This window comes from Anarhichas minor, unplaced genomic scaffold (genome assembly GCF_050575085.1).
Source record: "Anarhichas minor isolate MPS153535 unplaced genomic scaffold, ASM5057508v1 ptg000024l, whole genome shotgun sequence".
In the NCBI taxonomy this organism is placed as follows: domain Eukaryota; kingdom Metazoa; phylum Chordata; class Actinopteri; order Perciformes; family Anarhichadidae; genus Anarhichas; species Anarhichas minor.
Genome location: NW_027466470.1, coordinates 10,910,310 through 10,938,073, shown reverse-complemented (window position 1 = coordinate 10,938,073; position 27,764 = coordinate 10,910,310). Strand labels below are relative to the sequence as shown.

At 40.3% G+C, this 27,764-nt stretch overlaps 1 protein-coding gene across 1 annotated transcript; it reads right to left on the bottom strand.

Moving 5' to 3' along the window:
- Window positions 1–440: 440 nt before the first annotated feature.
- Window positions 441–27,379, bottom strand: slc1a7a (solute carrier family 1 member 7a). Its single transcript, XM_076098542.1, has 11 exons — window positions 27,189–27,379; window positions 22,568–22,647; window positions 12,608–12,823; window positions 9,437–9,479; window positions 8,721–8,952; window positions 8,355–8,454; window positions 7,299–7,532; window positions 6,070–6,264; window positions 3,492–3,626; window positions 3,040–3,139; window positions 441–2,065 (listed from the first exon to the last, which is right to left on the bottom strand). The coding sequence occupies exons 1-11, from the start codon at window positions 27,327–27,329 to the stop codon at window positions 1,799–1,801; spliced, it is 1,743 nt and encodes a 580-aa protein (XP_075954657.1). The 5' UTR covers window positions 27,330–27,379; the 3' UTR covers window positions 441–1,798.
- Between the last annotated feature and the right edge of the window lie 385 nt (window positions 27,380–27,764).

Sequence of the window (27,764 nt, the reverse complement as noted above, 5' to 3'; positions counted from 1 at the left end):
GAGCAAGAGTTCGTTTCACTGCTCACAAATTCAGATTTTCATCTGTAAGAGGAAAGGTGTCTTATCAAACATCAAACATCTACATCATCACGGATTTTTGCTATAGAAGAACCGATAAAAGAAGCAGGCTTCCTTTAGCACCCCTGAGCTCCCTTGTTGTTTTAAACATCATGGGAACTAAAGTTATTGAATGCAAACAAAGGATTTTGATTATCTTTGTGAAGAGGAGCTAAAATGGATTTAAGGTCACGTTTATAAAGAACTGCAAACATCGAAGAAACATCGATAAAGGAAACTCATTATGTAACTAAAGCAAATGCTCTAAATGTTCTAAGTGAAGTAAAGCTTTGTTAAACATACTTCAACATTCAGGACACTCTCCTTTCAATCTGTCTGAGTATTTGGTCAGTAATTTAGCCAATGCACACAATTTGCTCAGGTTTATTAGTAAGTATGTTGCTTGTATGCCTTTTCAGAGAGAAGATGCAGCTTGTCAGATTTCTGTTGCACTTTTTAGTCCTTGAAATGTCAGATACTGGAACCGTAGTTCTTGTAACTCAAACCTCATGTACCCAAACCATTGAAAATAACTCCAATAGTACACTATTTGCACATTTTTATATATTTTTCATTTCTTGATGTTTTCTTTTTTACAGAGTTGATACATTTTTATAAATTTCGGACTACAGTGAAATGTTTCTTTTTACAAATACAGAATGGCAGCTCTTGAAACACACTGACATTTTAGTAAAATCTACATTTTTTGAACTTTTAAAATACATACATGTACAGCACATATCATATACATATGGACAGAGTTCCGAGTATGACCTGTGATTGTCGCCTTGTGTTGTTTGTGTTGTTTTCAGGGTACTTCATGAGCGCACTGGTCCCACATGCTTCTCCTTTGGTCGTTTAAGGCAAAGAGGAAATACAATGGGGTGCAGAGACAACTTAACATGACTCAACACAAGGACAGACGCTCGTCTTCGATTTCATCGTGACCTTCATCGTCGTTTTGTCTGGCAATGACCGTACAGTACTGCAGGTATGAGGCAGAGTACCCACTTAGACTCAGGACAACAAGGCAGAGAAGAGAAGTGTAGGGAAAGATGTGGCTGGGAAAATTTGATAAATTGGAAATAATCCTTTTTTCCTGAATGTGACCCAAACTGTTGCATATGTGTGTTAAAGTAAAGGTTTCTTGTGAAAGCTAAATGATCTTGTATTGCCCCACTCTTGGTTGTGCGCATTATTAAGTCCGGTAATTTATTGGAAGAATGCTCCAAAAACCCAATTCTGCTAAAAACATACCAAACCAGATCAGAATTAATAAACAGAGTTATGAGTGGATGTTTTCTGTCCACAGAGGGAGAGGTTCCTTAAATTATATCTGGTATTTGCCATTACGTTCTCCATTTCCGCTCCTCTGAGATGGGCTGACTCACAGATCTGGGGAGATTTCGTGAAAGGTTGAACAAGATGAGTTCTCCCCGTTTGAAATGACTGTCAGCTAGAGCAGCGCACTGTCACTGCTTGTACCAAATAATACATATCTGATAAATATGTACACACACAAACATACACAAATGTGGGTTGTTATTCATGTTATGTAGAAAAAACAAAAATTGTCTTTTCTTTTCTTCCAGGGTCATCTGTATTTATCCACCCTGGGCTGCTCTCCTTCTCGGAGGGGAAATGCATGTGAACTTAATCACCTCGATCTTTAATATGTCTTCCTCTCCTGCCGGTCCTGCAGCTGTAGACGTGTCAGTAGCTGTTGGCAGGGCAGCTGCTTTTATACATTAGTCTCCAGCCCGTTCATATCAACGGAACAGTGGTCCTTATCCCTGTGCTCTCTCTTGTGGTGGGAGGAGTGAGCGTGTTTCTTCTTCTCTAGTGGCCGGACGCCTTCCTCCAGCTTCATCAGGCGTGCCACATCCGGGGAGAGGTGGCCCTGCTTGCTGCCTGGTGGAGGCGGCTGGTAGCAGCCATTCTTCTGATTCTGGTAGGTCATCATCTGCTGGATGCTTATCATGGGCTTAGTTTCACAGATCAGAGGCACCTGGTGGACGCGGTGATCGCGGAGGAGAAGAAGAGGAATCAGAATTACATGAATTTTAAATTTGCAGATATGTCTTTCGTACAAAAAGGTCGTACACTGATTTTATGGAAACGTTAATGCACGGATTATACAGCACACAGGAGAAGTTTGTTTTTAGGATTTTCTGCCAGAAAGGGTTTATTTCAACACAAACCACGATCTTTTCCTAAACCTCACCAAGTAGGTTTGTTCTGGCAGAAAGCCTTAAAAACAAACTTCTCCCATGTGCGATTATACACTGCTGTCACACTGACAGATTAAATGGCACGATGCCAAGCTTATGGCTATGAAGATGAAATGTAGTCTCTTGCCACTTGTGAACATATTCACCATTATCAGAATCTATTTGGATTTGACCTCCAACTGATGAAAGAGAAAACGTAAAGCTTTTGCATTATTATTGATGGTAAAACTGGATAAACTTGCCTGCATGAATTTACTACAATTTCCCCTGACAATATTCTATATTCAGCCTGAGATGAGAAGATTGATACCGCTCACTATTTGTTAAATATTCAGCTGGAGCCAGGCGTTAATCAGCTCAACATAATGATGACGCAGGAAAAACAGCTGGCTTCGACAGAATGCACATTTTTAAAGCGATACGAATGCACACAAAGACAAAAGAAAGACACGACTAGACTCAATTTCTGCTCATCCTGGAGCTTGATAATTCTTACTTCAGAAAAAATACAGAGACTGAGGGAAGGACTGCAAAGAACTGGAGTTCCTTGTGAGTGTTGAAATCAGTCAGTGGCTGCACTACACACAAACACACACAATCAGTCTGTGCCTAATTGACTGCGTTATAAACAATGTTACACCATGAACAACGTTTCTATGTCTTTCAAACTGAGATACACATTCACACACACTGGTCTGTTACAGCCGCAAGAAGACAACACAGATGGTTTATTTGCCTGGCAGGATCTCACCTGCTCCCCTTCTTTGACAAAATCTTTTCTGCAGATATGAGCCATGATGCCTGTGGCCAGAGCGTCGCCCATCACATTGACCATGGTCCTGAATCGATCCCTAGATAACAAAATGATAAAGTCATCCACCGTGTTCATGAAGCCTGGAAAAACAAGATATTATTCCTGATCTAAAGCAAAATATTTCATTGCAGTCCTAAAGTTTAAAGTTTAAAGAGTTGGGTGGTCATTTGGTTCAATGAGATTCAGGTTTATGCGATGTAGAGGCTTATGATATTCCAAACACATCAAGTATGGCACCTGTGCACTGTGGTGCATTTTGGTGGAACAGTTCGTATAAACTCCAGCTAATAAGCTGCAGATTTAATTTACTGACTGTCATAACCACGTCCTGACGTTGGCATACAGCATGTTCAAGCTTTCACGATGGAAAGATGAACCCCTTTACTTACAAAGCCCAATCCACAGCGATGATGAGAGTGATGTCATCGGTGGGCAGACCCACAGAGGTCAGCACAATCACCATGGTTACGAGTCCAGCCTGTGGGATTCCTGCTGCCCCGATGCTGGCTGCAGTGGCAGTGATGCTGAGATAACAGACGGAGGAACAGGGTGCATTATTATAATGTACAGGAACAAAGATAAGATGGAACCGGATTAATACCGAGGGAAATTCTTGTGCTCAAAGATTACAACAGAAGAATAACAAAAGACAATAGAATCAAAAATGTAAACTCATATGAACAATAGAGTAATGGTTATCAAGTGCAATAGAAGTAATACTGACACCAGTGCAAAATAGAATAGCAATAAAATGAAGGTAAATAGAGTAAACTGAACAGAAGGATGGTGAGGCAGCCTGTCAAGCATTCCATTCAAGATCGGCATATTTGCAGTTTACACTGAATCTCCACTGTAATAATGAAAAGGGGGATGTTTTCTAACAACCTGCGGCCCCACAAAATAATGCAGAGAGCTAATAACATGATGTCCCTTGGCTTTAGAAGAAATGCTCAATTATCTAGTACCCAAGCATGCTAGCATAATGTAGCTTATGTTAGAGCAGTTAAAACAAAGTCAAATCCATTCATTACACTTTTAGTCTTATATTTTTGGTTTTGGCAAGAGTCATTAGCCTCCAAACTCTTTAGATACCAAGTATCTCTTACTCCAGTCATTTCCAGTGTCAGCATGTGGAGGATTACAAAGCTTGACAGGCCTATTGTGCCTAATTACAACTGCTCAGCTATAGTTGGACAACCACTGCTCAGGAGTACAGTGAAGATACAATTAGAGCAATAATGGCGTTTAATAACCTAAACATTTATATGATTATTAATCAGAGTTTTTTTTGTTGTCAAATCCTATGGTTTTCTCATGGCCCTCTTGCAAATGTTCTGAAGCCGGTACCAGTCCACAATCCTTGGGTTGGGAACCTTCAGGATGAGATGAGCCATCACCGTGTAAAGTAGGTTAAATGTGTTTTACCTCAACCAGCTACAACGTTAAAATGCTGCTAAAATGCTAATCCATTCTCAAGGCAGTCCGTGAAATAGTCATGAAATTTAAATCTAGTGATTCGTATACATTTCCGTTGAATGTCCATGAATTTTCCTTTTTCGCGTCGCCTAGCATGAAAACAATGTGAATGGAAAGTCAAGGATCCTTTTTTTTTGTGGTGGATACACAAATTAAACACAGCCACGTGTCAACGCAATGCACAGAGGTAGTAACGTATATTAAATATCGTGAAAGACCGCTCAAACAAACACAGGACTATCAACCAAGAGACCCGTGTTTGACATCGAGTGAAAGAAAGAGTTGTTCTGAAGTGAAGGTTTTCCAAAACCTACTAAATGGTTTTGTTGCCTAAACCTAAGGTTTGTTTTGTTGCTCTCAGAAAGCCAGCATATTGCGTGGTGAGAGTGATTGAGCGGATGTTTTGTTCGAGACATGGACCTCTGAGACAAACTGTCTCTCTGCAGGGCTGGGGGTGGGGGTGGGGGGGGGGGGGGGGGTTAGGTTAGCATGCAGATGGAGCAGCTTCATGGTCAGCAGCCAAACGGCACGGGAACAGGAACCAGAGAGAGGGAAATATTATTATAATTCTGGCGTGACAAGTGAGATGAGTAATACAGGTCATATGGGTTTTACCGCCAAAGGGATTATGGGGGAATGGCACAGACTGCCGCCATGAGCAGAGGTCTGCTTAATGTTATTACAGAAGGACATGCCATGGAATCAGAGGAGGAGCAGACCATTTTGCTGGACCTGAGTGGGCTAGTTTACCTGTGGTCAAATGTTATGTGGTGGTGACGTTGGTGGGAAGAGGACCATTGGTGTTTTTGTCTGTCTGTCTGTCTGTCTGTCTGTCTGTCTGTCTGTGTCCCCGGGGCTTCCAGACTGATTTAGCAGAAATCAGATCAGACTAAGAAGCTCATATGAGGCGTAATCTGTGTGACATTTACATATATGTGTATCTAGTAAATCCCATAATATTTTTTATTAATTCAGAATTAAACTAAATATGCGACGTTAGATTAATTCACGTTGCCCTCAAAACACCACAAGTATGCCCTTACCATTCTTTTGACCCAGATGAAATTTGCAAATATTGTCACACTTTGGGAGATGAGACTCTGTCCAAAGAGTTATTATCATCTTAAAGGAATAGTTTGACACAAGCTAGCCCAGTGTTAGTTGAGAGGATGGATACTATACTCACATATCTGTAGAGTTGGTATGAATTTACAGGCAGCAGCTCGTTAGGTTAGATTAGCATAAAAAGGGAAAAGAGCTTGCCTGGTTCTGAAATAGTTATTATCAGACTTGCTAATGCTAATGCTACCAGCAGCTAGAATATGTGTGAGAGACATAAACTGGGGCTACGATTAGGTGGAGTGGCCCTTTAAGCCCTTTTTTTTTTTACTGTAAGTCATCCAACAAAATGCATTAAATCATATAAACTGCTGTTAAAAAAGATTTAGCAGTTCTGATATTGGATGAAGGTCTAAATTTAGCCGGCCTTACCTGATCGTGATGATCTGTCCAAAGTCGAGCTCGTAATTATTCACTTGGGCGATGAAGATGGCTGCCACGGCCTCGTAGAGTGCGGTGCCGTCCATGTTGATGGTGGCCCCGACAGGCAGCACGAAGCGGATGATGCGTCTGTCGATGTGGTTGTTCTCAAGGAGGCACTTGAAGGTGATAGGCAGAGTGGCAGAGCTGCAGCAGGAAATAATGATAATAATCAATTGAACAATATCACAAAATACAGGAGCTGTTTACGATGTGATTGACATAATACTCCATGTAGTCATTTTCTCTGTGGGGGCCCTTTCGCTAAACAAAGTGATGGAACATCAGCAGTGACCTAAAACTGCCTCAGATAGGTACATTTGTAAATGTGTTTATTTAGTTGATTGATTTCATTTGAAAGCTGTTGATATTAGAACCAAAACCTAAAAGTATGTGACAGAAATGTTTTTCCCTTTTGTAACTCTTGAAAACACAGTTTGTGTTTTGATGGGGGAAAATGCTAGTACTGGGGTTGATATACATATACTGTATAGCAAACATTTAAATATTCAAATAAGTTGCATAAAACTGCCAAATAGCCAGTAAGCATGCACATTTGGATACTTTTTTTGAGATGCTGTGATAAACGTGTGATAAAAATCTTAGCTAAGGGGGGACCTGACTGATGAAAAAATATCCTTTTATTATTTAGTGCTAACTCCCAGTTAACTGTTAGCTGTGACACATAAAGACACTGCAAATCTATTAGTTTTATTATTTATTATTTGCAGGGACCCTCAACACTGCACTGGACAAAACCTCTGAATATTTCTCATCAACAGGAGAGGATTCAAAGAGGATGTGTCAAGAGGCTAAAATATGTCATCCTACTGATTTTAAACTAGTGGTGAACACTCTGACACTTATTAGTAATGTTGTTAATCCCTTTAAAAAAAGCTGCAAAGTGTTGTTGGAAACATCAAATATATAGCCACTCTTAACATAAAAGACAGCCATGATGTGGTGTTTGATGTCAAAGGAGTCACAGTTAAACCCCACAAACATCCATTTAATTCAAGGACAATTCCATTATCCACTCTATTTACGATGGCAATATTGTTTAAAAGCATGTCTGTGCTCTAACCTCGGCAGGTAAGTACTCATCAGTTTCTGGTGAACCTTAAATTGAAGCTTATTTTTATTTAATGGTTAACATTACATGTGCAACAAAGCAAGCCTACCTGGAGGAGGTGGCCAAGGAGATGAGCAGGGCCTGCAGAATGCCTCTGATATAAACAATGGGGCTCTTCTTAGTGATGAAGAAGTACATGGCCGGGAGGATGAATAGGCCGTGCAGCACTAAACCCATTACCACCGTGATGGCGTAAAAACCCAGCTTCTTCCCCATGGCTGAAGGGTCATCCATCTCCAAGATCTTACCGGCAACCAGAAATACAATCCCAAAAGGAAAATACCTGAAAGGGAGGTAGAGTGCATATTCATAAAATGAATACATGTTTTTATTCACGGTCATGCATTTACTGTTCAACAAGACTCTCCAACAGCCATGCTAGTGGTCCTGTGAGGCCGTACTAAATACTGATATGCTCACAGTGACAGTCACCATGTTCACCATCTTAGTTTTGCAGGCTAACTTTTGCTAATTATCATAAACACAAAGTGTCATTTTTAAAGGTATTTGGTAATTTTGGTCACGTTGGACAAATTTTGACCTGATAATGATGCAGAATCAAAAGTTAAGGGATCACCAAAGATATGACTGTCTGGAACAAATGTTATGACAATCCTTTTAAAATTTGTGAGACATTGGAAGTGACCAAAGTCACAGAGATACATTGTCTAGCCATGACTATCTGAACAAAATGTTCTGCCAATCCATCAGAAAGATGTTTTTGGCCTGCTGGTGGTGCTAGATGAAAAGTCGGGGTATCACCAAAGCCATGAGGATTCATCCCCAGGGCACCATGAATATCTGTACCAAATGAAACGACAATCCATCCAATCGTTTTTGAGACATTTCACTAAAAACAATAAATGACAAATTCAAATTGGCTCTGGAGGAAAAGTCAGGCGATCCCAAATATCAGTAGGATTCATTCTGTGGGGAGCATGAATGCCTTTACTAAATTCATGGCCAACTGACTGAACAACAGACCAACATTGTTGTCGCTAAGAATGAGAAATTCCTTATGCTGTTTCAGCTAAAATTGTATCAGCAAAACGGCTCACAAATGTTGTTCTTTTATTATTTATTATTTCAAAGATACAACGCTTACCAGATGACAATGGCAACAATCTTCAAAACTGCCTCATTCACACTCTGGCAGAAGTTCACCAAAGCGCTTCCATTGGGTCCCATTCTTCCTAACATTATTCCTGGGTTGGAAAAAAAAATACAACAACATTTGTTGCATACATAAAGGCATCAATCGTACACCTACAATGACGCATTCAACTGTGTATATTGAAGAGTGTCATCATTTCTTTGTTCCCTACCTTCCTCGTGGGAGCACAACACATTCTAAACTAACCTATCCAAAGATTGCCAAGACTGCAATTGTGCAATTTTACATAATTATGTATGTGCATTGTTCACGTTACTCTGTGGAGATGTGTGTGCAGGATCCATGGTAACCGCTTACCCATGGTAGCGGAAAAAATTACAATCCCCAGCACGTTCATGCCGTCGCTGGTACCGGGGGAGGTTTTCATGATGACGTCAGGTGGCGGCGTGAGATCCAGGGAGAAATTCTGCACATCTGTGCCGTTGTCATCTTGGATGCCGTAGATGTAGATCCTGCGTGTGGTGGTCTCATCCAGGAGCTGAGCCACCGTTGGTTTGGGGATAAGCACGGGGACTCTCTGGGTTCGATACTTGAAACCAAAAACACAGCACAAGCCCCGACATCAGCGGAGCATTCATGACACCAATAGAGATGTTCAAAGCAGCAGAATGGGGGAGGGAGTAACTTTTGAATTCAAAAATCCACATTACAGTAGTAAATGACCATGAACGCGATAGACAGTGTGTTACTTCATTAACTCTGTTTCTATTGAATTTTCAAATAAAGATGATAGCTCTTTTTAAAATTGACTTTGCTATATAAATAACGTATATTTTTTACAATTCATCTAAAACAAAGAATTGCTTGACATTTCGGTAGATATACTTACTTGCTTTCTTGTAGAAAGTTAGATGGTAAGATGTCTAAATAAGAAGCTACCACTAGTTAGCTTAGCTTAGCATAAAGACTGGAACTACGAAATCAGCTAGCCTGTTTTCACTTCCAAATTAGTGACGCAGCTGTTTGGGTTTTGAACATCTTTTGGGTCTTTGCCTTCAACTTTCTTTACTTACCTGTTGGAAAGTAGCTTGAATCAGATTGGCTGGAAACATGTTGCTGGGGAAGAGAATTTTAAGATTTGTTTAAGTCCTTCAGATATTACTTTGTACATATGTTAAAAGTATAGTTTTAAGTAAGTACATGCAAGGTCACACTGAATAAAAACAAGAACATTCAAAAAGAACTATATGACAGACGCAGTAAGCTCGTTGCCACAATTCACCCTGTGACTTCTTCCCTTAGAGGAAAAATAATCAACGAGGGATAGCAGCTTGTGAGCAGCTTGTGCCTGTCGTCCACTCATTCATGTTGCACGTGAAAGTAACGTAGTTTGTGCAGTCAGTCAATATTTTTTCCTTCATTGATCTTGGCTAATTAAAGTCTTCACAATCTTAATTTTCTTCAGTAGGAAGGTGATACACTTAAATAACTCTCGTAGCAATACATCAGTCAAGCAAAAGCATGTTAAGTGCTCTGCCAGCCGACGGCAACTGCAGCAGAGAAGACCCAAATGAGCAGGAAGGAGTGAAACCTGCAGGTGGCTTATAGCAACATGGGATAAGGGAATGTAAAAGGGGTATATATATATATATATATATATACACACACACACATGGATCTGGAGTGGAAAATGGATGCCCAGCAACCAGACAGAGCTGAGATTAACTCAGATAAAAGCTTGTTCAACAGATTTGACTCATCCAAAGAAACTAAAATAAGAACAAGTTGGGTTATAGCGACACTACTTTTCTGTTTTGACATTTGCATGTCCTCCAGGTACCCGTGTGGGTGTTCATGCGGGGCGTCCGCTTTCTCTCCACAGTCCAAAGACATGCAGATCAGCCTAATATTCGACTTTAATTTCCATTCACTAATAATAAAGAACTTATTGTATATCTAAAAAAATATATGTTTTACAATGTAAACTAAGACCAATATAATAATGCAGTAAAACAACAAGAGTAGAATTAAGCAGAATATTATTTTAAGCCTTTAGAATAAGCTTTACACAGAGAAAAACAACGACTAACCGTGACTCTAATCACCCTTTTATCACAGTTGGAGAACCTGAGTATACACTACTTAATACACTTAACAGTGTCCTGTCGGTTTGCATCTTGACCACATATACTGGTGCACTATAATTTCCCATTATCATGCTTTGCAAGATGTGGCCTGCTCATCAGGTGCACATGTAGGCTAAGTGCTCTGACTGAGAGCTCTGAAAAAAAGTCGGCGAATGACCCACCAGCATGTACTAAGAACCTGTACTGTGTTGAACCAGGGCCACGGCACAATTATGTTCTGATATTAGGGAGCATGTCACACGTAATGCCTTTACTCTTAATAACAAATTGTATAACAACAATGTGGAACAGGAACACCATAGAACACAATAACACTAGTAGTAATGCAGGAACACAGTGCAAAGCACGTTTTCTGATAATAAATAACCCTTTGGTCAAACTCTTTTACTAAAATAATACAATCATTATTTTAGAATTTAAAAGGTCTTACACAACAGACATTGAATGAACAGCAACATTGTCATACATTCAATGGTGTGCAGGCCCCTTTTGTTTGTGGTGCAGACTGCTGCCGATTACTAGCTGCCGGCCGTTGAATAAGATTAATTTTGTGGCATTCTTTATGCAGAGAAGAACAGAATCAGCATGAAATTTGTACTGGCTATTAATCCCAGATCAACACAGAACTCAAATCACAACCAAATTACAAACACCCCATTTCAGACACAGAGAGATTAAAAGACATATTGTGTTTTACAGCTTGTGCAATCAACAGAGTGATGCAAAAGACATATGGCACATAAGATATATACGGGGACAATATGGGGGAGTCAGTATGCTGCATGGATTTGACCACTTAACCACTCAGCAGCCTATCCTGTGTCTGAGCAGGCTAATGAACCACTGTGACCCCAGAGCCCCTAATACATCCAAGTATACACACATATTCATGCATACTGTGCTCATTATGTATACTTATAGTTCACACACATACACACACACACACACACACACACACACACACACACACACACACACACACACACACACACACACACACACACACGACTGCAGACAGTTGGGACCATTTGTGGGTGCACCGATATAGTATGCCTGCATGATAGATGAACGCTGTAAAGAAGCTTTGCGAGATAAATCCAAAGCACAGCTGTGCTCTGTAAAATACACACACACACACACACATGCACACACACCTACACACACACACACACACACACATGCACACACACACACACACATGCACACTTAGAACCCGTGAACGTCAGAGTTCACCTCTGCCACATGATCAGTACATAGTTGGATTTCAGGGCTTGGCCAGTTTACTGCTCCCTCTTTCTACATTCTGGTTTAAAGTGACTCATTGAAATGTAATTTATTTATATGATTTGAAAAATAAAAAAAAGGATAACATTTTTTAATGACAAAACATGAATTATTTTTGCATTTATGACATGTAGCACCATGAAGTGAACCGCTCGGGAGCTCTCTGTGTTACATGCTGTTGACTTTAGCCCACTGACCGACTCTCAGGGCCTCACCGTCATGTTTCTCATGCTGACGCAGGTTCACCTCAAACGCACGCCCACTACATCCTTCAACATTGCTAATTAGCTTAGCACAATAACCCATTGGCACACGAGGCTACAGGCTTTGTGCTCTGACCTCAAGCATTACTCCTACTCCAGTCCACGTGATCCAGAGCACTGATCTAGAAATATACATGTCACGGCCACCGTGTTATAAAACAGCCTTACATGAATGTGCTGTGCAGCTTGAAGGTTACAAGCAGAACATTATTTTTACTCTCAGTGCTTATAATACATTTTCCCTTTAGTCTGCACAGACAATGCAATGTGCAGAGAATACACATTGCATTGTATTTGATTAAAGAATGTACATTAGAAAAGCCACATGATCACATGATTTCCTGCGTTAATACTCTTCTTGCAATACCCAGATTCATTTCGTGGTCTCTTGGAGATCATGACCCCCGGGTTGGAGATCAATACCACAGAACATTTAGTTTTTTTTTTTTTTGTACATCTCCAACACATAAAAGATAAACAAGACACTCCAAAGATTTCAAAGAATGAAGCCATCATATTCCCAAATTCTTTAAAACCATGGCACTCTTACCGGATGAGATCCAGCAGAGCGTCAGCAGAGCTGGTCATCGGCTTCTGGCTTTCCCCAGTGTCCTCCTTCTGAGCGGCTCCACCCGGGTGGATGATGTATACCATGAGGATGCCCACCACCACGGCAACAAAGGTGGTCCAGAGGTAGTAGGAGATGGTCATGATGCCCAGGCGGCTGGAGCACTTGGCGTCTAAGGCAGCCAGACCTGACATCAAACTGAAGTATGGAGAGGAAGCGGAGACACACAAAGGCACAGACAGAAACAGCAGGGAGACAAGAAGACAGGGAGGTAGAGGTTAATGTTTGAAATCGAGAAGGACTTTGTGAAACTAAAGAATTGATGTGTTCTGCCTCAGTGTTCGGGGGGGGGATGTTAGCTCATTGGTATGCTGTTGCAGGTGTTCAACTAACTCATTTTGTGCCCAATTGCACTCAAAGTATTTATGGACCAAATAACTAAGTGGCACCAAATTGCACAATTCAACTGCAGGTTAATGAATATATTACTACTGAGTTATAGGTTCACAAGGTTGGACTTCACAAAAGGGTCACAAGTGCATTATGAGGAAAACAAACCACCAATATTCAAAAGAATGATGACTCTTAAACTGATAATTATAGTGAAACATCAGAGAACATCATTCAAGTTCAACATCCATCCTAATAACATACTGTATGTGTGGATGTACAAGCAACACAACCATCAAGGCTTTGGTTAAGTGTAAGATCACACAGCTTTGACATGATGGGACCACTTAACAAAACTAAATAAGCCTATTTTCAAACCAGAGAAGCCTTTATAAGATACTGGCTCTGCCGTCTCAGGCAATCTATGACACAGAGATAATAACAGAGAGAAGAAAGCATCAAATTGAATGAAGTTACTCCCCGAATCCGTTTGTCTCTTGCTTCTCTTCTGTAATTTGTGAAATGTGAGATCATGCCATTCTGAGCTTTGTACCCCTCTCTTGTCTTTCACAGGCAGCCTCTGCTGTAATCATCGTTTAAATAATCCTTGATTTTAACTCTTGAAGACCCTAAGTGACACATACTGCACATCCTGGTGAGGTCATGTGACGGTGAGTTAATTTGGGTAGCCATGACATCACTTGGCTGCCTGGCTGGTCAGCACATTTGACAGAACTAGATAATTTGCAAAAAGCTTGTTTTTGTTGCTAAAGGTACGTTTCAACACATTTAACAATTCTACTGCTTTGATAACATGTTCTACATTACATCTGTTCTAACCATGTTTATCAAACTAATTTATATATAAAAAGTTATGAAAAACCCTCAGAAAAACCAATGTGACATATTTGTCACAATAAGAAAAATAGCAATGAGCTGCTCAATTGATTTAACTGATTCAATTATTTAAATTAAAATATGTTTTGTTGTTGAATTCAGGAGCCATTTAAACAAATAATCATAAAATAATGTCAAATTGATTAAATTATTAGTAACATGTGCTATGAAAGAATTCTTGCATATCAATAAATAAACTATTATATTTTGAGAGAGAGAGAGAGAGAGAGAGAGAGAGAGAGAGAGAGAGAGAGAGAGTTGGAGAGATCTTAACAGGGTCTCTTGAGCTGGAGCGACAAGATTCCCTGTTCAGCTAGTAATCTGGTTCTGTTTGGACGGGGCTGCTGAGTCTTTTCCCTGCAGTCACTGCCTGTGCTCCACCTCATCCTGCCAACCCTCCATTTATCATCTCTGAAATGTTTGGCTTTCACAGTCACATTGGGGATGAGTCTGCTCAATGTTTACATCTAAAAAAAGAGTGAAATGTTTTTACTGCACTGCAGCCCCAGAATATTTCTTTACAGGTTTGGAGCCTGGGATCACAACACGAGTATGTTCACCTGCCTGACTTTAGCTGCACCAATACAATCAAATGTAGTCTTCTGTCAAAACAGTAAACAAATCATTTAAGCACATTTTGGACCAGGTAGGACATCAGCCTTGAAAAATAAATTGAAATCATGACTGAAATGTAGCCACAAGTAACAGATGGTGTGGGATGTGCTTGCCAGTATTTGCTTTCTTGCTGAAGGTTTGATGAGAATATTGACACCACTCCGCTGTGTAAGAGTGGTATCAAACTTCTCCTTCTGTGTGTCTGATTTGTTTTCCATGCAAACAGGCTATTTCTGTGCCATGTATCCATGGCTCGAAAAAGGAATGCGTTAATGCAACCTCAAATGGGTCTATTGGGTTGTCAAGTTCTTCTTTCTTCTTTATGCTTTAAGTGTTACAATGACTACTAGGATTGCTTTTCCTGGGTCCTACCTTTGAATCAGCTCACTCCATTGAGTTGACAAGTTGAAACTTATGTCAGCTGTCAAGCAAATTATTGCTACTTACTTCTGCCACAAATAGAAAGAAAAGCTATCTGACCAACTGAACCGGCTTCAGCAGACACAGAAGCACACGAGAAGTGCACCAACCCCACTGCTGCAGTATGCTCCTTATCTTGTAAGTCAGAGTCGAGCTACAAAAAATGATTTCTTCCTTATAATTCAATAGGGCTGAGAATCATTATTTATTTAAAACCAGCTCTCTATTAATGAATGTCACACTTCTCTCAATCTTGAAGGACAACTTCTTCTCAATTGATTCCTTTGGTAGGAGCTGAAGGAAGTGTGCCTGATTAGCCACGGTGTGAATTCCTATCAAACGTATTACAGACTGCAGCAGGTGGACTGACTTGCAAGTTATAAATATTCCGCCCGACATGTTGTTCCTATCTATCAAACAGAAAAGCTCTTGAAATTCACAGTCAAGGGTGCACCGCCTATATCTGTGTGTTTATTGCTTGAACCGAGTGATGTGACTGGAATTACAACGTCAATAAGATACACAGCTTGTGTGAAAGCACCTTGCCCCATTTGTTGTATCAGACAACAGGTGCAGCTGCAGCACTGGTAGTTTGGGGGCGTGTCCTGGGCTGGTCAGGGACTAGACGACCTCCAGCAGGAAAAATCAGAACGTCAAGCTGAGGTGGATTGACGGCACAACAAAACATCAATCTTCTGGGAAATGTCAGACGACAAACTGTTTCAATTGAATTACATGTCAAGATGTTTGATGCAGAGTTTTTACTGCAGCTCTATGGGAAACCAGAAACTGCAACCAGGAGGTCGAAAGGGGGGGATTACATTTGCTATTGCAGGGATTGACCTCATGACCTCCTCCTCCTCCCTACGCTGTGCATTTATATCTGATGATGATATCACTGTATTTTCCTCCCAGGACTTTTTCGATGTGCCACAGTCTTGTGATAAAAACTTCAGCGTGAACTGATAAAAAACATCAGTGAATAGTATGAATAGTAATGCAGGACTAAAATATGAACAATCTTTCAAATTCAATTTCATTTAATTGACAACTTTTCATAAAACTCATTAACATCTTTTTACATCTTAGGATAAATTATTCAAATTAGTTGCTGAATCATCAGCAGATTACTAGAATTTGAATTGAATTGAATTAACTACTTTAAGCACTTGTCTTTTAATGGGTTCTGTATTTTACTCCCCTGCGTATACTATGAGTGTCTTGTTTTGAATATCACATCCTCTCACACATGTTCATACACACATCCTCCTAAACTGGCTACCAGACAGGGAAAGGTAATATTGTAATGCCTCACACCTGCTGTTAGATATTCCCAGATAGCATTTTAACAATGTCTTGCACAACGTGGACAGGCTTGTGCATAAATGCCATGAAACATTTTGAAATATTTTACACTATACTATAAATGTATTATGTAGACAATGGTACCCGACCATTTTTGTTTGTGACTGAGGTAAATTTCTGTCTCTTTAGCTGCTAAATGCTCCACTATGTTCACCAGCTAGCTTTACGTACTTATTATATGCCCAACCATGATGTAACCCAGTGGCGTGCCGTGTATTTTATACCTGGGCCTTCAGTGCTGTCCTACTACAGTTGAACCACCTCCTAACAACCTCATTATGACGGGATGCTTCGTCATTAACGGACCATGCGTATAGTCAAAATCAATGTAATTAACATAATGACAAGAACAAACTCACAAGAACCCGTCACATATATTTATATGACAACAAAGCAGGTAGAATAACATAAAACCCAAATAACATTATTCAACAGGCCTCTGCACAATGCAGCAAAACTGCGGCGATAAAACACGCATTCCGCCACACACTCAAGAGCACCATTCAAATATTACTCACATCAGAGGGAACAATATTAACCATAATAAAAACAACACGATCGAAAAATGAACACAGTAGTAACGCTACTGTCCATTTGATTATCTAGTGATCCCTACGGTTTTTCTTGTCACCTCTTGGTGGGTCCCGACCCATTGATGCCACAGTAACAGGAAGATAGTCAACATACAACTTTCAGTGCACTTGAGCTGTTGTCTTCTGCTTCATATTGACAGGAAATGGAATAACTTGCCTGCTGATACTGAACACAGACTATATAAATTGAGATCTCTATCCTCTCTGATATCTGAGGTAAAGTGGGATTACAGCGCGTCACATGTTTATAGCCGCCTCGATCGTGAGGTTTCAAGCACACGTATATAGTAGATCTGCCAAAAGATTGTTTGACCATAAGGGGCTTACAGTCCTGCACCTTTGCTGAGCAAGAGATTTACAGTAATCCTTCGACCAGATGAGAGAAGAGAAGGCCGAGGCTCCTTGGAGTGGGGTTATCCATAACATCCATGAAATGTGGCAGTGACACTGTGGCCTTTGCTTCAGCAGCTCAGCTCATTAGAGGCCGCGTTGATGTTCTACTTCAAGGCAGTTTCACCATTTGATGCTCCAGGGATTTTCAAAGTCTCTAGATGTCGCACTATATCAACAGCTTTACAATTCAGGATACCGTTAGTTGTAAGAAAGAAGCAGCTCACTACAACAAATGGTAACTACTAATGGACAAAAAGTCGATATCAGGAATCCAGGACACAACATTGAATGAATGATAATTTAAATATATTGAAACTTTGCCTTCAAGGCCTTTCCAAATCAGTTCTCAATGACACACTCATCACCCAAAGAGACTGAACTCGTCACTGCAAGTAATTCAATACAAGCCAGTGTCTGTAAAAACAGTTCAAATGAAGGTCGAGGCTTATGACGTGGGGAGCTTTTATTCGTGTACTGATCCAGTCTTTTGGAGATGTGGGCAAACAGGCCACATCAAGATGAAGCCAAGAGACGGTCTTTTTGCCATTGCTTAATGAAAAATACTAAGCAACAAAACAGACATGATCTAAGAAATTAATAAACAATTGATTGCTTTCTCAGTTGAGCTTTGTGCTCATAGTTTGGGTTACTGCAGTTTTATGGCCATCAGAGTCAGGGATCAGAGAAATCCTTTGTGCCCTGCAGGACATTGCTGTGTGTGTTTGCTGTCTCTCTGTATGCCGAGATTAAGAAAACCAATTCACTATAAACCTCTTGTTCATCTAACTCTGCTGCCTGAATTGTTGAGCTGGCCTTGCTGTCAGATGCTGGGTTTCTGTACCCGGAAAGGTAGAAAAAAAACAATAACATTATGAAGAAACATTTCCAGCAGTCAATTGAAGAACTTGTAGAAATAAAACTAAACTGCCATCACGAAACTATACATTTCTATTTGTCATGTATCTACATAATGAGCTGTGCTGTGGTTGGGCTCGGTAAGGACTCTTCTCTGGGCTAGTTGGTGACCTTTTGTAGCTTCTTGAGCTAACCGCTAACAGGCTAGTCAGCTGTGAATAGACTGATCATGGACTTGGATTTTTGTTTAGTCTGTTTCCTGTTTTATTTTGAAAGTTACCCTGCTCATGTGTAATGTTTGTTTTTACTTCCTGCAATTGTCACCTGCCTGCCTTATTTAGTTGATTAGTCTCTTGTTTATTTAGTTTGTTTGTTTCAGGTCGCCTGTTTTTTGGCCTTCCTGCTGTAAGTTACTTCCCTCATTAAATCATTGTGCTCTATTGCTGCATCATCAACTCTTCTTCATCTGTGTTCGGGTCTAAACGTACATCAGACTTGATGACAGGCATTACGATTATCCACCATCACCGTATAGAAATAGCCAATCTTCCAGCTGATAGTAGGTCACATATAGTGGCATCAGTATTACATTGAGTCTGGTTCATAACGAGGTAAACATTCCTTTTAACTAATTAGCTATACGCCCTCCTTTTAACAAGATCCTACTTGTAATTTTACATCCTTCAATGTTGTGTACTCTCTAGTGAGTATTGCGGTTTATAAATGTGTGTCGCTGTCCACGAGTTGATTAGACATTCTTCCTGAATGGCCTTATAATGACATACCTTTAAGGAATTTAAAATGAACTTGGGTCATCTCGCAGTACAACCAACAAAACAAATTAGGCTGCATTGAGCTGAAGAGACACACACATCATGACCTGCACCACACAGCCTGACAACTAACCATCACAATGGGACTCCCTCTGAGTCACCATAGCGTTAAGAGAAAAAAGACTACATGGACTTAATTTTGAAGTCTTTTATGCTCTATTCACTACATTAGTGCTGTCTAACAGTAGCACTTTGTTTTTTTCTATTTTGTTCTTTTAGTCAGAGAAATATTCGCAGGCAGTCTACGCGTGAGGACGGAACATAGGCAAGACAAATTATTCATTAAAATCATTAAAACAACCCTTTCAACATATATAAAAAAACAACTGTGGATGATATGAATATATAGACAGGATGCCCTGTGAAATAAAAATATAAATGCAATTAAAGTGAACTTACTGTACATTTTAATTGGAAATACATGTTACAAGAAGTGTCTGTTGTGCACAGATCTATTTTTTTTTATCCTCCGGAGATAATGAGTACAATATCCAAGAATGTCAATCACATGTTTGAATTTCAGTCTGAGAACAACACTCATGGTTTAAGAGTAACTGTACATTTAACACTTTCACTTCACATTTAAATAACACATGTTCCAGGCTATATGATATTCATATTCCTCAAAACCTTCTAAACAACCTGCAGGACACACCCACTCAAATCTGTCTCTCAACGCTCATCTTCCATGCTAATTATTTCTTCTTCACTGTGTGCGACGGAGCATTCAGCTTAAAGCCACATAAGGAGGTCAAACTGACTGAGAAAAGACCAACAGTCACGTGGACATGCAGATAAATACATAGAGTGAAACACAACTCTGGAAAGAGGCACTTGTGTCACAGCATCTTCAGCATCAAAAGCAAGAATGACACATTTAGGGTTGTAACGGTATCACGGTAATATTGACGGTTATCATATCGTGTTGTTATCTACGGTATCGCAAAAGTAGCTTGTGAGTTAAAGGTAGAGACATGATGCTGCTTACATATGAACTAACATGCTTTAGTTATATGACATATTAAAGTTACATGTTATTGTTTTATCAGGTTTATTATCATCCTCATCATACCGTTAATCTGTGATGTTATTCTCGTCATTACGACCCTATAACATCAGTTGATGAACCCTTTGATACGGTTTGGATCAGCCATATGTTTGTGCGGCTGCTGCATATCATTAAACTGCTTTTCACCTTTGACCTTCAGATCTCAGTCAAAGCATTGGTAAATAAGAGGGCTTTATCAACATGTGAATGCTTTCTTTAACCAACATACAAAGAATACAAATGTATTCTTTTCAAAATCTAGCTCTATTTAATATGTGAAAACAAAAGAAACCCGACACATAAGGAGGCGGTAAGTGAAGTGATTGATTCTGCGTGACATGTACATGGGATAATCTGGTTTCCGCTTTGGCTGGTGCGCAGATGGTGCTAGGGGGGGGGGGATAGGGACAGTCAGGCTATAGGGCTATGGGGCAGATATTCACCCCTAGATAAGCCCTACTGTACCATGCACCATGTCAACTAGCCAGTCTTTGCATCCCAATCTAGATGCACTCTGCTGTCATTAGTTGGTAGAGCAGAAGAGAAAGACGGAGAGAGAAAAGCAGGATATCCATCAAGACTGTGTTTTATGCCTGTGGATGGATTGACGTGCGTGTCTGCAGAGGTTTGCAGCAAAGATATGCAGATATGCCCCAAATCATCTCCGAATGGATGGGAGCGGATAGAAAGACATTAGTACAAACACAAGCGCTGTGAAGCGACAAGCCGTGCCTTCCACCGTCATTGTCCATTCTTACCTCAAAGGAGTCAAAGGAAGGCACCAAGAACACATTGTGTGTTTCAGACTCAACAGAAGCTCCAGCAGCCTGTGGCATGTCTGCCCTGATTGCCTTTACATTCCCATGTGCTGAAACTATGTTTAACCTGGCTGGGTTTGGCGCCCTGCCTACATGCATGTTTCAGATTAGATGTAATTAACGTCGCTTGTCCTCACGTGCCTCGTGTTTGGCAGGAAACCTGCACTGAAGTGAGCTGCTCTGAGTCTGTGAAACTGGGAGAGTGGACCACTAGCATGAATAAATGCACAGATAAGGAGTCTTACTGCCCTTTGCCTTTTTGTTTAAACAACATAGATTAAAGACAGAAAAAGAAACATGCAAGAGACAGACACAGAAGCACAGAAAGATAGAGACAGAGAGACAGACAGAGTGATGGAGGGAGGATTAACTTCTCATCCAGTCTTTGCTGTTGCACAGATCGTAAGTAGCTTATTGCACAAAGCACCCAGCATGTAACCGGTGCTTTTGCATGATTTGTTTTGGGAGTTTTGTGTGTGTGTGTGTGGTGGACATCGCTGACCTCATGTAGGCAACTAAGAGCTTTGGGCCTAAAATAGTCAAACCGGAAAATCTGGCAGACTCTACGCTTCTACGAATGCATCCAAAGCTATAAAAGGGCAACAGGTTTACTTCTATATACACATTGCCCTTTAATCCTTGATATTAAAAAAGGCAATTGGGTGCAGAAAAAACAAAATCTCATCTCGGTTGTGCTTTTCATCTACATTAATATCCAGACAGTCATTTTACCAGCCGTCCGGCCCCGTCTGCCTCCTTACCAGCCCTCTCTGTGTGCCTGTCAATCGGGGTGCACTTCAGAGGGTTAGCGTGCAGCTTGCGTGTGGTAGTTCAACCTATACTCCGTCGCTTATGTTGCGGCTGTTAAATGGTGGATAAATTGTTTTGAGCGTCACAACCAAACTGAAGCAGCAGTGAGATGGCCAACATGTTGTGTGTACTGTAACTGTACATTTGTAACTATGGTTTAAGAGCCTCCAGCGGACACGTGCTCATTTTTTTTCAAGATTTCGAAACATAATTTTATATACTTTTTTTAAGCCATTAAAATATAGCAGGTTGGTTAATAGCACATTTGCATCACTGCCTTTCAATTAAATCAAATTCAGAACTATTCATTAATATCTTGCACTGCAATGTAACTGATCTTTAAATCTTCTTTAATCCATTTTATTCAATCTTAGCTTATTTGTATCTTTCATTATATTCTCTTTTTATATCGACTTGTGTTTCTTTTATATCTTGTCTTAATACCTTTTTGTTTTCATGTCTTGTGTAAAGCACTTTCAATTGAAAGGTGCTTTACAAATGAACCGGCCTTATCTCGTGTTTTAACAGTAATTTCCTACATTTCCCAGAACGCCTTTCCAATAAGACTCGCCTGAACTTGTGAAGACAAAGGTGGTTGTGGAATAATCTTGAAATAATCAACTAAAGTCAGTGCTGTCACCAGATGGTGAGTGACCTGTTTTTGTCATCAAGCACCACAAACACTTTGCAACAAGTGTGTTGCAAAGTGTCTCTGAGGCAATATAAAAAGCACTTAAACTAATTCACATTAATATCAGGACATTTCTTATCATGGACTGTCATTTCTCAAATGGCTACACTCTCTGCTATTCAGTGTAGTACAGGGCTCTTCATATGTAAAGTCAAACATTCATAATACATTCTTTCTGACGTGACCGATGTGTGTAGAGTTGTGTTGCTCTTACCTGGATACGACGAGGGGCAAAATTAACATTTTCAACATCCTCATCAGCAGCTCTCCGGGAAACTGGAAGTACTTAACCTCCTGCAAGAGCAAGCAAAATATGTGGTGTGAGTATTTCACTCACGGCGGTGACCTGCATTAGTCCTGTTTTTTTATTAGTTACGGAATCTGTAATGCGATGTGCTCACGGCTGCGGAGTTTTTTTCTGCACTAACAAGACATCAAGATTCAAACAATCATCGCTCCACCATAATATTAGACACATTTAAATGAGTTTGACTGTCTGGCCAGTTCTATTTGCATGATTGAGTTTCTTATTTGAAAACTCTCAAAAACATGCATGGCACAGAGTTCCACAGGCATCCATCCTTAGCACTCACTTATTTAGAAAGCAGCGAGCTTTGTCCAAGCTTAAAAACCCCTACTAGCCCCTCTAACATTTATATCTACTTCTTTAATCTGCAGAAGATGGACAAGGTATATATATATATATATATATATATATATATATATATATATATATATTATTTTTTATTTTTTACACACTAAAATGTCATGCTGACATGAATTGAAAGATACTTTTTTTGTCACTTAAACATTGTTGCAATATTGCAAAAATAACAACAAGCTACTATCAAAACCAGACATCTGCCTGATGTTGTAACTTGTGCAGCTCTGAATGCTGTCTCGAAACATCCGACAGGAGCTAAGAAAAGAGAGAGAACACATTGTGCAGTGGCTTTCAGACTTGACTCTTAGATTATTTTTCTCTCATATAAAGCATGAATGGCCCTTAACAAAATGTTAGATCTATTGAAAAGCCACCAAGCTCTTTGGCTATAAATTCAAGGACTCAAACTATGCTCTTTGTTGACGGAATAGTCTCCCAGGAGACTGATGCTCTCATTGCTTTCAAAAATATCCTTGAACTTATCTTTTCCCAGTTGTCAATATGCTTTTTCTGTGTCTGTTGTTTGCAAGGAGTTTCAGTCTATTCCAAATATCGGGACGGACTTTATTACTGATTTAAATCAAAGATTAACAGAATTAAGTCTCAGTCTAATAAACACTGTCATTAGAAATGGAGCATCTATCTACCACAGTGCTCTTTAACTGGACACAATGTCAAATATGTATATGCAGTAATCTGCAGTCAAAGAGAAGTCAGACACTGCAACATTTGCAATATATGAGACAACCAAATTTACAAAATCATTTCCACAATGTCTGTGTTTGTCTTCTTGTTTCTTTTTTGTTATGGGTTTGATTTTAAGCAGATAACGCAAAGGTGTTTGATATCAGGCCCCTTAAATCCACCAAAAAAAAGAACAATCCCATAACTGCAACTTAATTGCAGTGCAGCAGCAAAAAGGCAAAGCTATGACGCTTTAGCTACCCCTCTCACAGGCAGTGTAGGTTTTGGCAACAAAACCACTTATTTAGGTTCAGACATTGACTTGACTGACTAACGACTCATGTTAGCGAGTGACAAATGAGTCAAGTGACTAACAACTCTTGGGACAAACTGTAAACGTTTAGCTTTAGTTTCCGCCAGCCCTGTGTGGACTACCTCGTTATTTGTGCTACGTCAGTTGCTCTGACTGTCTTGTAATGATGCACGCAAGTGTGTTTTATGTTGAAGTTAGTCGAAAGCCTGGTGCATCGGTCCAACCGTGGGCATTTGACCAGTTGGAAGTGAGGCCGGGTTGACTGAAAAGTACAGTGGAAAGCCACTCAAAGTCACAGTTCCTACTTGTGAAGTTCATACCTGACCTGCATGTATATTGATGTCAAAATATGTTGCTGTGTAATTGGGTAGCTGGTACCATCAGGTAAAAAGGTGAAGAGCTCAGAACACAGACCAGACATTGCCCAAGCCAACTTCACTTAAAGCTGCAGTGTTTAATATTTGTATGTGAATAACTATGTGTAATATGAAAGGTATCGGTCGTAGTGACAAACCCACAGATAATTATCACGCGACAAAATTCGGCGAATACTCAGCAAATTAAGCAGGTTATTACTTCAATAATGGCTATAAGTATGAATTTGAAATGCATTAAGCATCTAACACAATGCAAAGATTTAAAAACTTAACAATTATGTAAGAATAAAACCAAAAATATCATGACGATAAGTCATGAGGAAGGAAAAGGCAACAGAAAAACAAAACAAAGGTGAAGAGTACAGCACATCTGTGCAGTGAGATGATGGAGCAATTAAAGCTTTTTTGGAGAGACAAAGCTTTTAGGCCAAATGGTTGAGTGAGTGAGTGAGTGAGTGTGTGTGTGTGTGTGTGTGCGTGTGGAGTGGGGCCAGGTACATTTGTATGCTTTGTGTTTTTATTTATCAGTCGTTGCACATATTCAGAGTGCACATGAATGTGTACGTGTTTGTGTGTATTGTATGTGTGCAGGACGGAGCTGTAACTGAGTCCCTCATCTGTTAACAGTAGAACAAACACTGGCTGCTTCTGCTACACATTTGGTACACACACTCATACACGCACGCACACACACACACACACACACACACACACACACACACACACACACACACAAACATACACGCAGTCCAGTCCATGAGCTGGTATATAAAATAGATATAATAGATAATGTTAATGTAGGAAGCTTGTCTTTACATTCATGCATCCAGCCTTTTGTCAAATCCCTGTCTGCTTGAGGAACATTTGAGACACTGAACGTGTTATGACCAATACATGCTGGCATTATGTTATAGCTGGGTGGCAGAGACGAGCTCGTTTTTCACTTGAGAAAAACACCTTTCTGACGAAAAATATATACTTTCAGCTGGTAGAGCAGCATGGAAATCTGGTCATTTAAGAACCAATCCATCTTTGAATGTTCTTGCACTGTTAAATATTGTGAGTGTGTGATATACAGAGCTGCTTTTAATTAACATTGTTCTGTTTTCACAGTTTTTTTTGTCATTCAATCTGCCATTTTGCTCTTTATTCTGTTGTAATATTGACTTATGTAAAGACCTTTCAAGTAACTGCTGAGAGAGTAAAGATGTCTAGCTCGCTAACCACAGTCCCAGCTCACTGTGTTGACGTCAGTGGCTAGCAAGGAGACGCAAACCAGAGCTGTGTTTCACCACCATAAACCGGACCATGTGGGAGGATGCAGTGATTTAGCCATTTGTTCACCTCACTGACTTTGAGCTGTGAGCTGCATCAGCAATTGCTACAGACACAAAAATGTTCACTTATATAAGTGTGAGTTTGCTCACATGCACATTGACTGAGTTGTACACATATAGATCTGCTAGAAATTAATTTGAGTGCACAGGCATGCTTAAATATTAATGGCAATACCTACAAGCATGTTACATCATAATCCCACAAAGACCTACACCCACCTCCTCCTCCACCTCCAACATCACCCAATTGTAAAACCTTTTATATTTTTCAAGCACCCTTTAAGCTTTTCTGTCACATTTAATTTCACACATGAATGCTTTCTACACAAATCAAACGTTTGTTGAAATTGTAGCATTTTTTTTACGTCTTTCTTAGTAAATTCATTCATTGTCAAAGTGCTTCGAGAAATAATCATCCACTCAGTTATCTGCAGAATTGTAATTTCTCTGTTCATCCACAGCCTCTTAGCATTCTCTGAATTCCAACTATTTAATTCAGTCATGTGTGAATTATATAAGTGAACACAAATGGTGTGTAGTTGACTTCATGTCTCTGTGAGTGATTGACAACTAATCTCCCCCACTGGCAATCCTTTTCCATGGATGCACTGAGTCCGACTGAGAAGCTGTGGGCAATCTGAGCCACTGATGACATACTGTTTCACATTTTTGAAAAGCAGAAAAAAAACAATTCTCATGTATTGTTCCACTAGGCTTCAGTGTGCCCGTTGCATCAGACAAATTTACTTTTGGATGAGCCAATGTAATGCCATTCTAGGAACAAGCTAAGTACAAAAACGTGAAAATGTAAATGGCCCTTTCTTGAGCCAGTGTTTGGTTTGTCCGTTCCGGGCTACTGTAGAAATAAGGCGGCTTGCTTCGTGTGTAGATATAAACGGCTCATTCTAAGCCAACGAAAACACAACAAGTCTTATTTTCAGTTGATTAAAGAAAACATAATTATTAATATAATATTCCATTCCTGCCTTACTGCCAGGTTAGGGTAAAGGTTGGAGTTTGGCATGTAGCAGTTATGATGAAGCCTCAGAGGACGTGAGTCAATATTGTGCCCTCACAAAGATACTAATATACGTTTGTGTGTGTTTTGCACAAATAACATACATGGCTATTTGTTCTCCACTTTTGGTTAGTGGATGGACATTTGTTTTTATTCGTGCCTTAGTGTAAGTGTGTGTGTGTGTGTGTGTGTGAAACTGAATGTTGGTGTGCAGCACATGGAGTGGAAGTTAAAAGGCAGACGCAGGGAACAGGGAATTGCTTGTATTAGGAGTTGTGGAGTCCAAATACATCACGGCTTTTAAGAAGGACACTGGGGGCCACACACGGACACTGGAGGGGGGAGATAAGGAAGGCAGGCGGGGGGGGCAAGTGCGTAGTGTGTGTGTGTGTGGGAGGGAACCAGGCATCACAATCATGACCAGGCATTTTATCCAACTGACCTGCTCGGAGAGCTGCTTGCCTCTGAGGAAGAAGCCCAGCAGGCAGCCAATGACCACGGCCAGCACAGACAGGATGAGCAGTCCGTTCTGCTTGCAGACATTCTTCACCCGCCCCCACACTTCATCCAGAGCCACTGCCATCCTCCTCCACCACCTCCTCCTCCTGCTTGTCCTGGTCCTGACTGCTACTTCGCAGCCCCCCCCGGAGAGAAAACCACCAGAGCAAGCGCCCCCCCCCCCCCCTTTTACCACTTATTCAGCCATATAGAGCCAGCCCAGGGCCAACAGCCGCCACCACTCCGAAAGAAATAGAAGAGTGTTAACGCGGCAGGTGGGGCGAGATAGAAAGGATGCAGACTGATGGAGTACGTGGGATTGAGAGAAGAAACAAATGAGAAAGAAAAACTTTAAAGAATGAAAAAAAGTTGGGATTTGGTTAACAGAGGGGAAGGAGGGAAGGGGGTCAGAATAAAATTAAAGAGGTAGTCGTCCAAAAGCAAAGGACTTCATGAGTTTGTGCGTTCCTCCTCCGAACAGCTTCCTTGATTATTCCACATGAGACTAAGCGCACCACAC

What these genes read in the sequence shown, in the direction of transcription:
- slc1a7a (XM_076098542.1), bottom strand. Translation starts at nt 27,329, where the DNA reads ATGGCAGTGGCTCTGGATGAAGTGTGGGGGCGGGTGAAGAATGTCTGC. An exon ending in ATTGTTGCCATTGTCATCTG is followed by an intron (nt 7,533 to 8,354) that starts GTAAGCGTTGTA and finishes CCTCCCTTTCAG; the next exon opens with GTATTTTCCTTTTGGGATTG. An exon ending in GGACAGATCATCACGATCAG is followed by an intron (nt 3,627 to 6,069) that starts GTAAGGCCGGCT and finishes CTGTTATCTCAG; the next exon opens with CATCACTGCCACTGCAGCCA.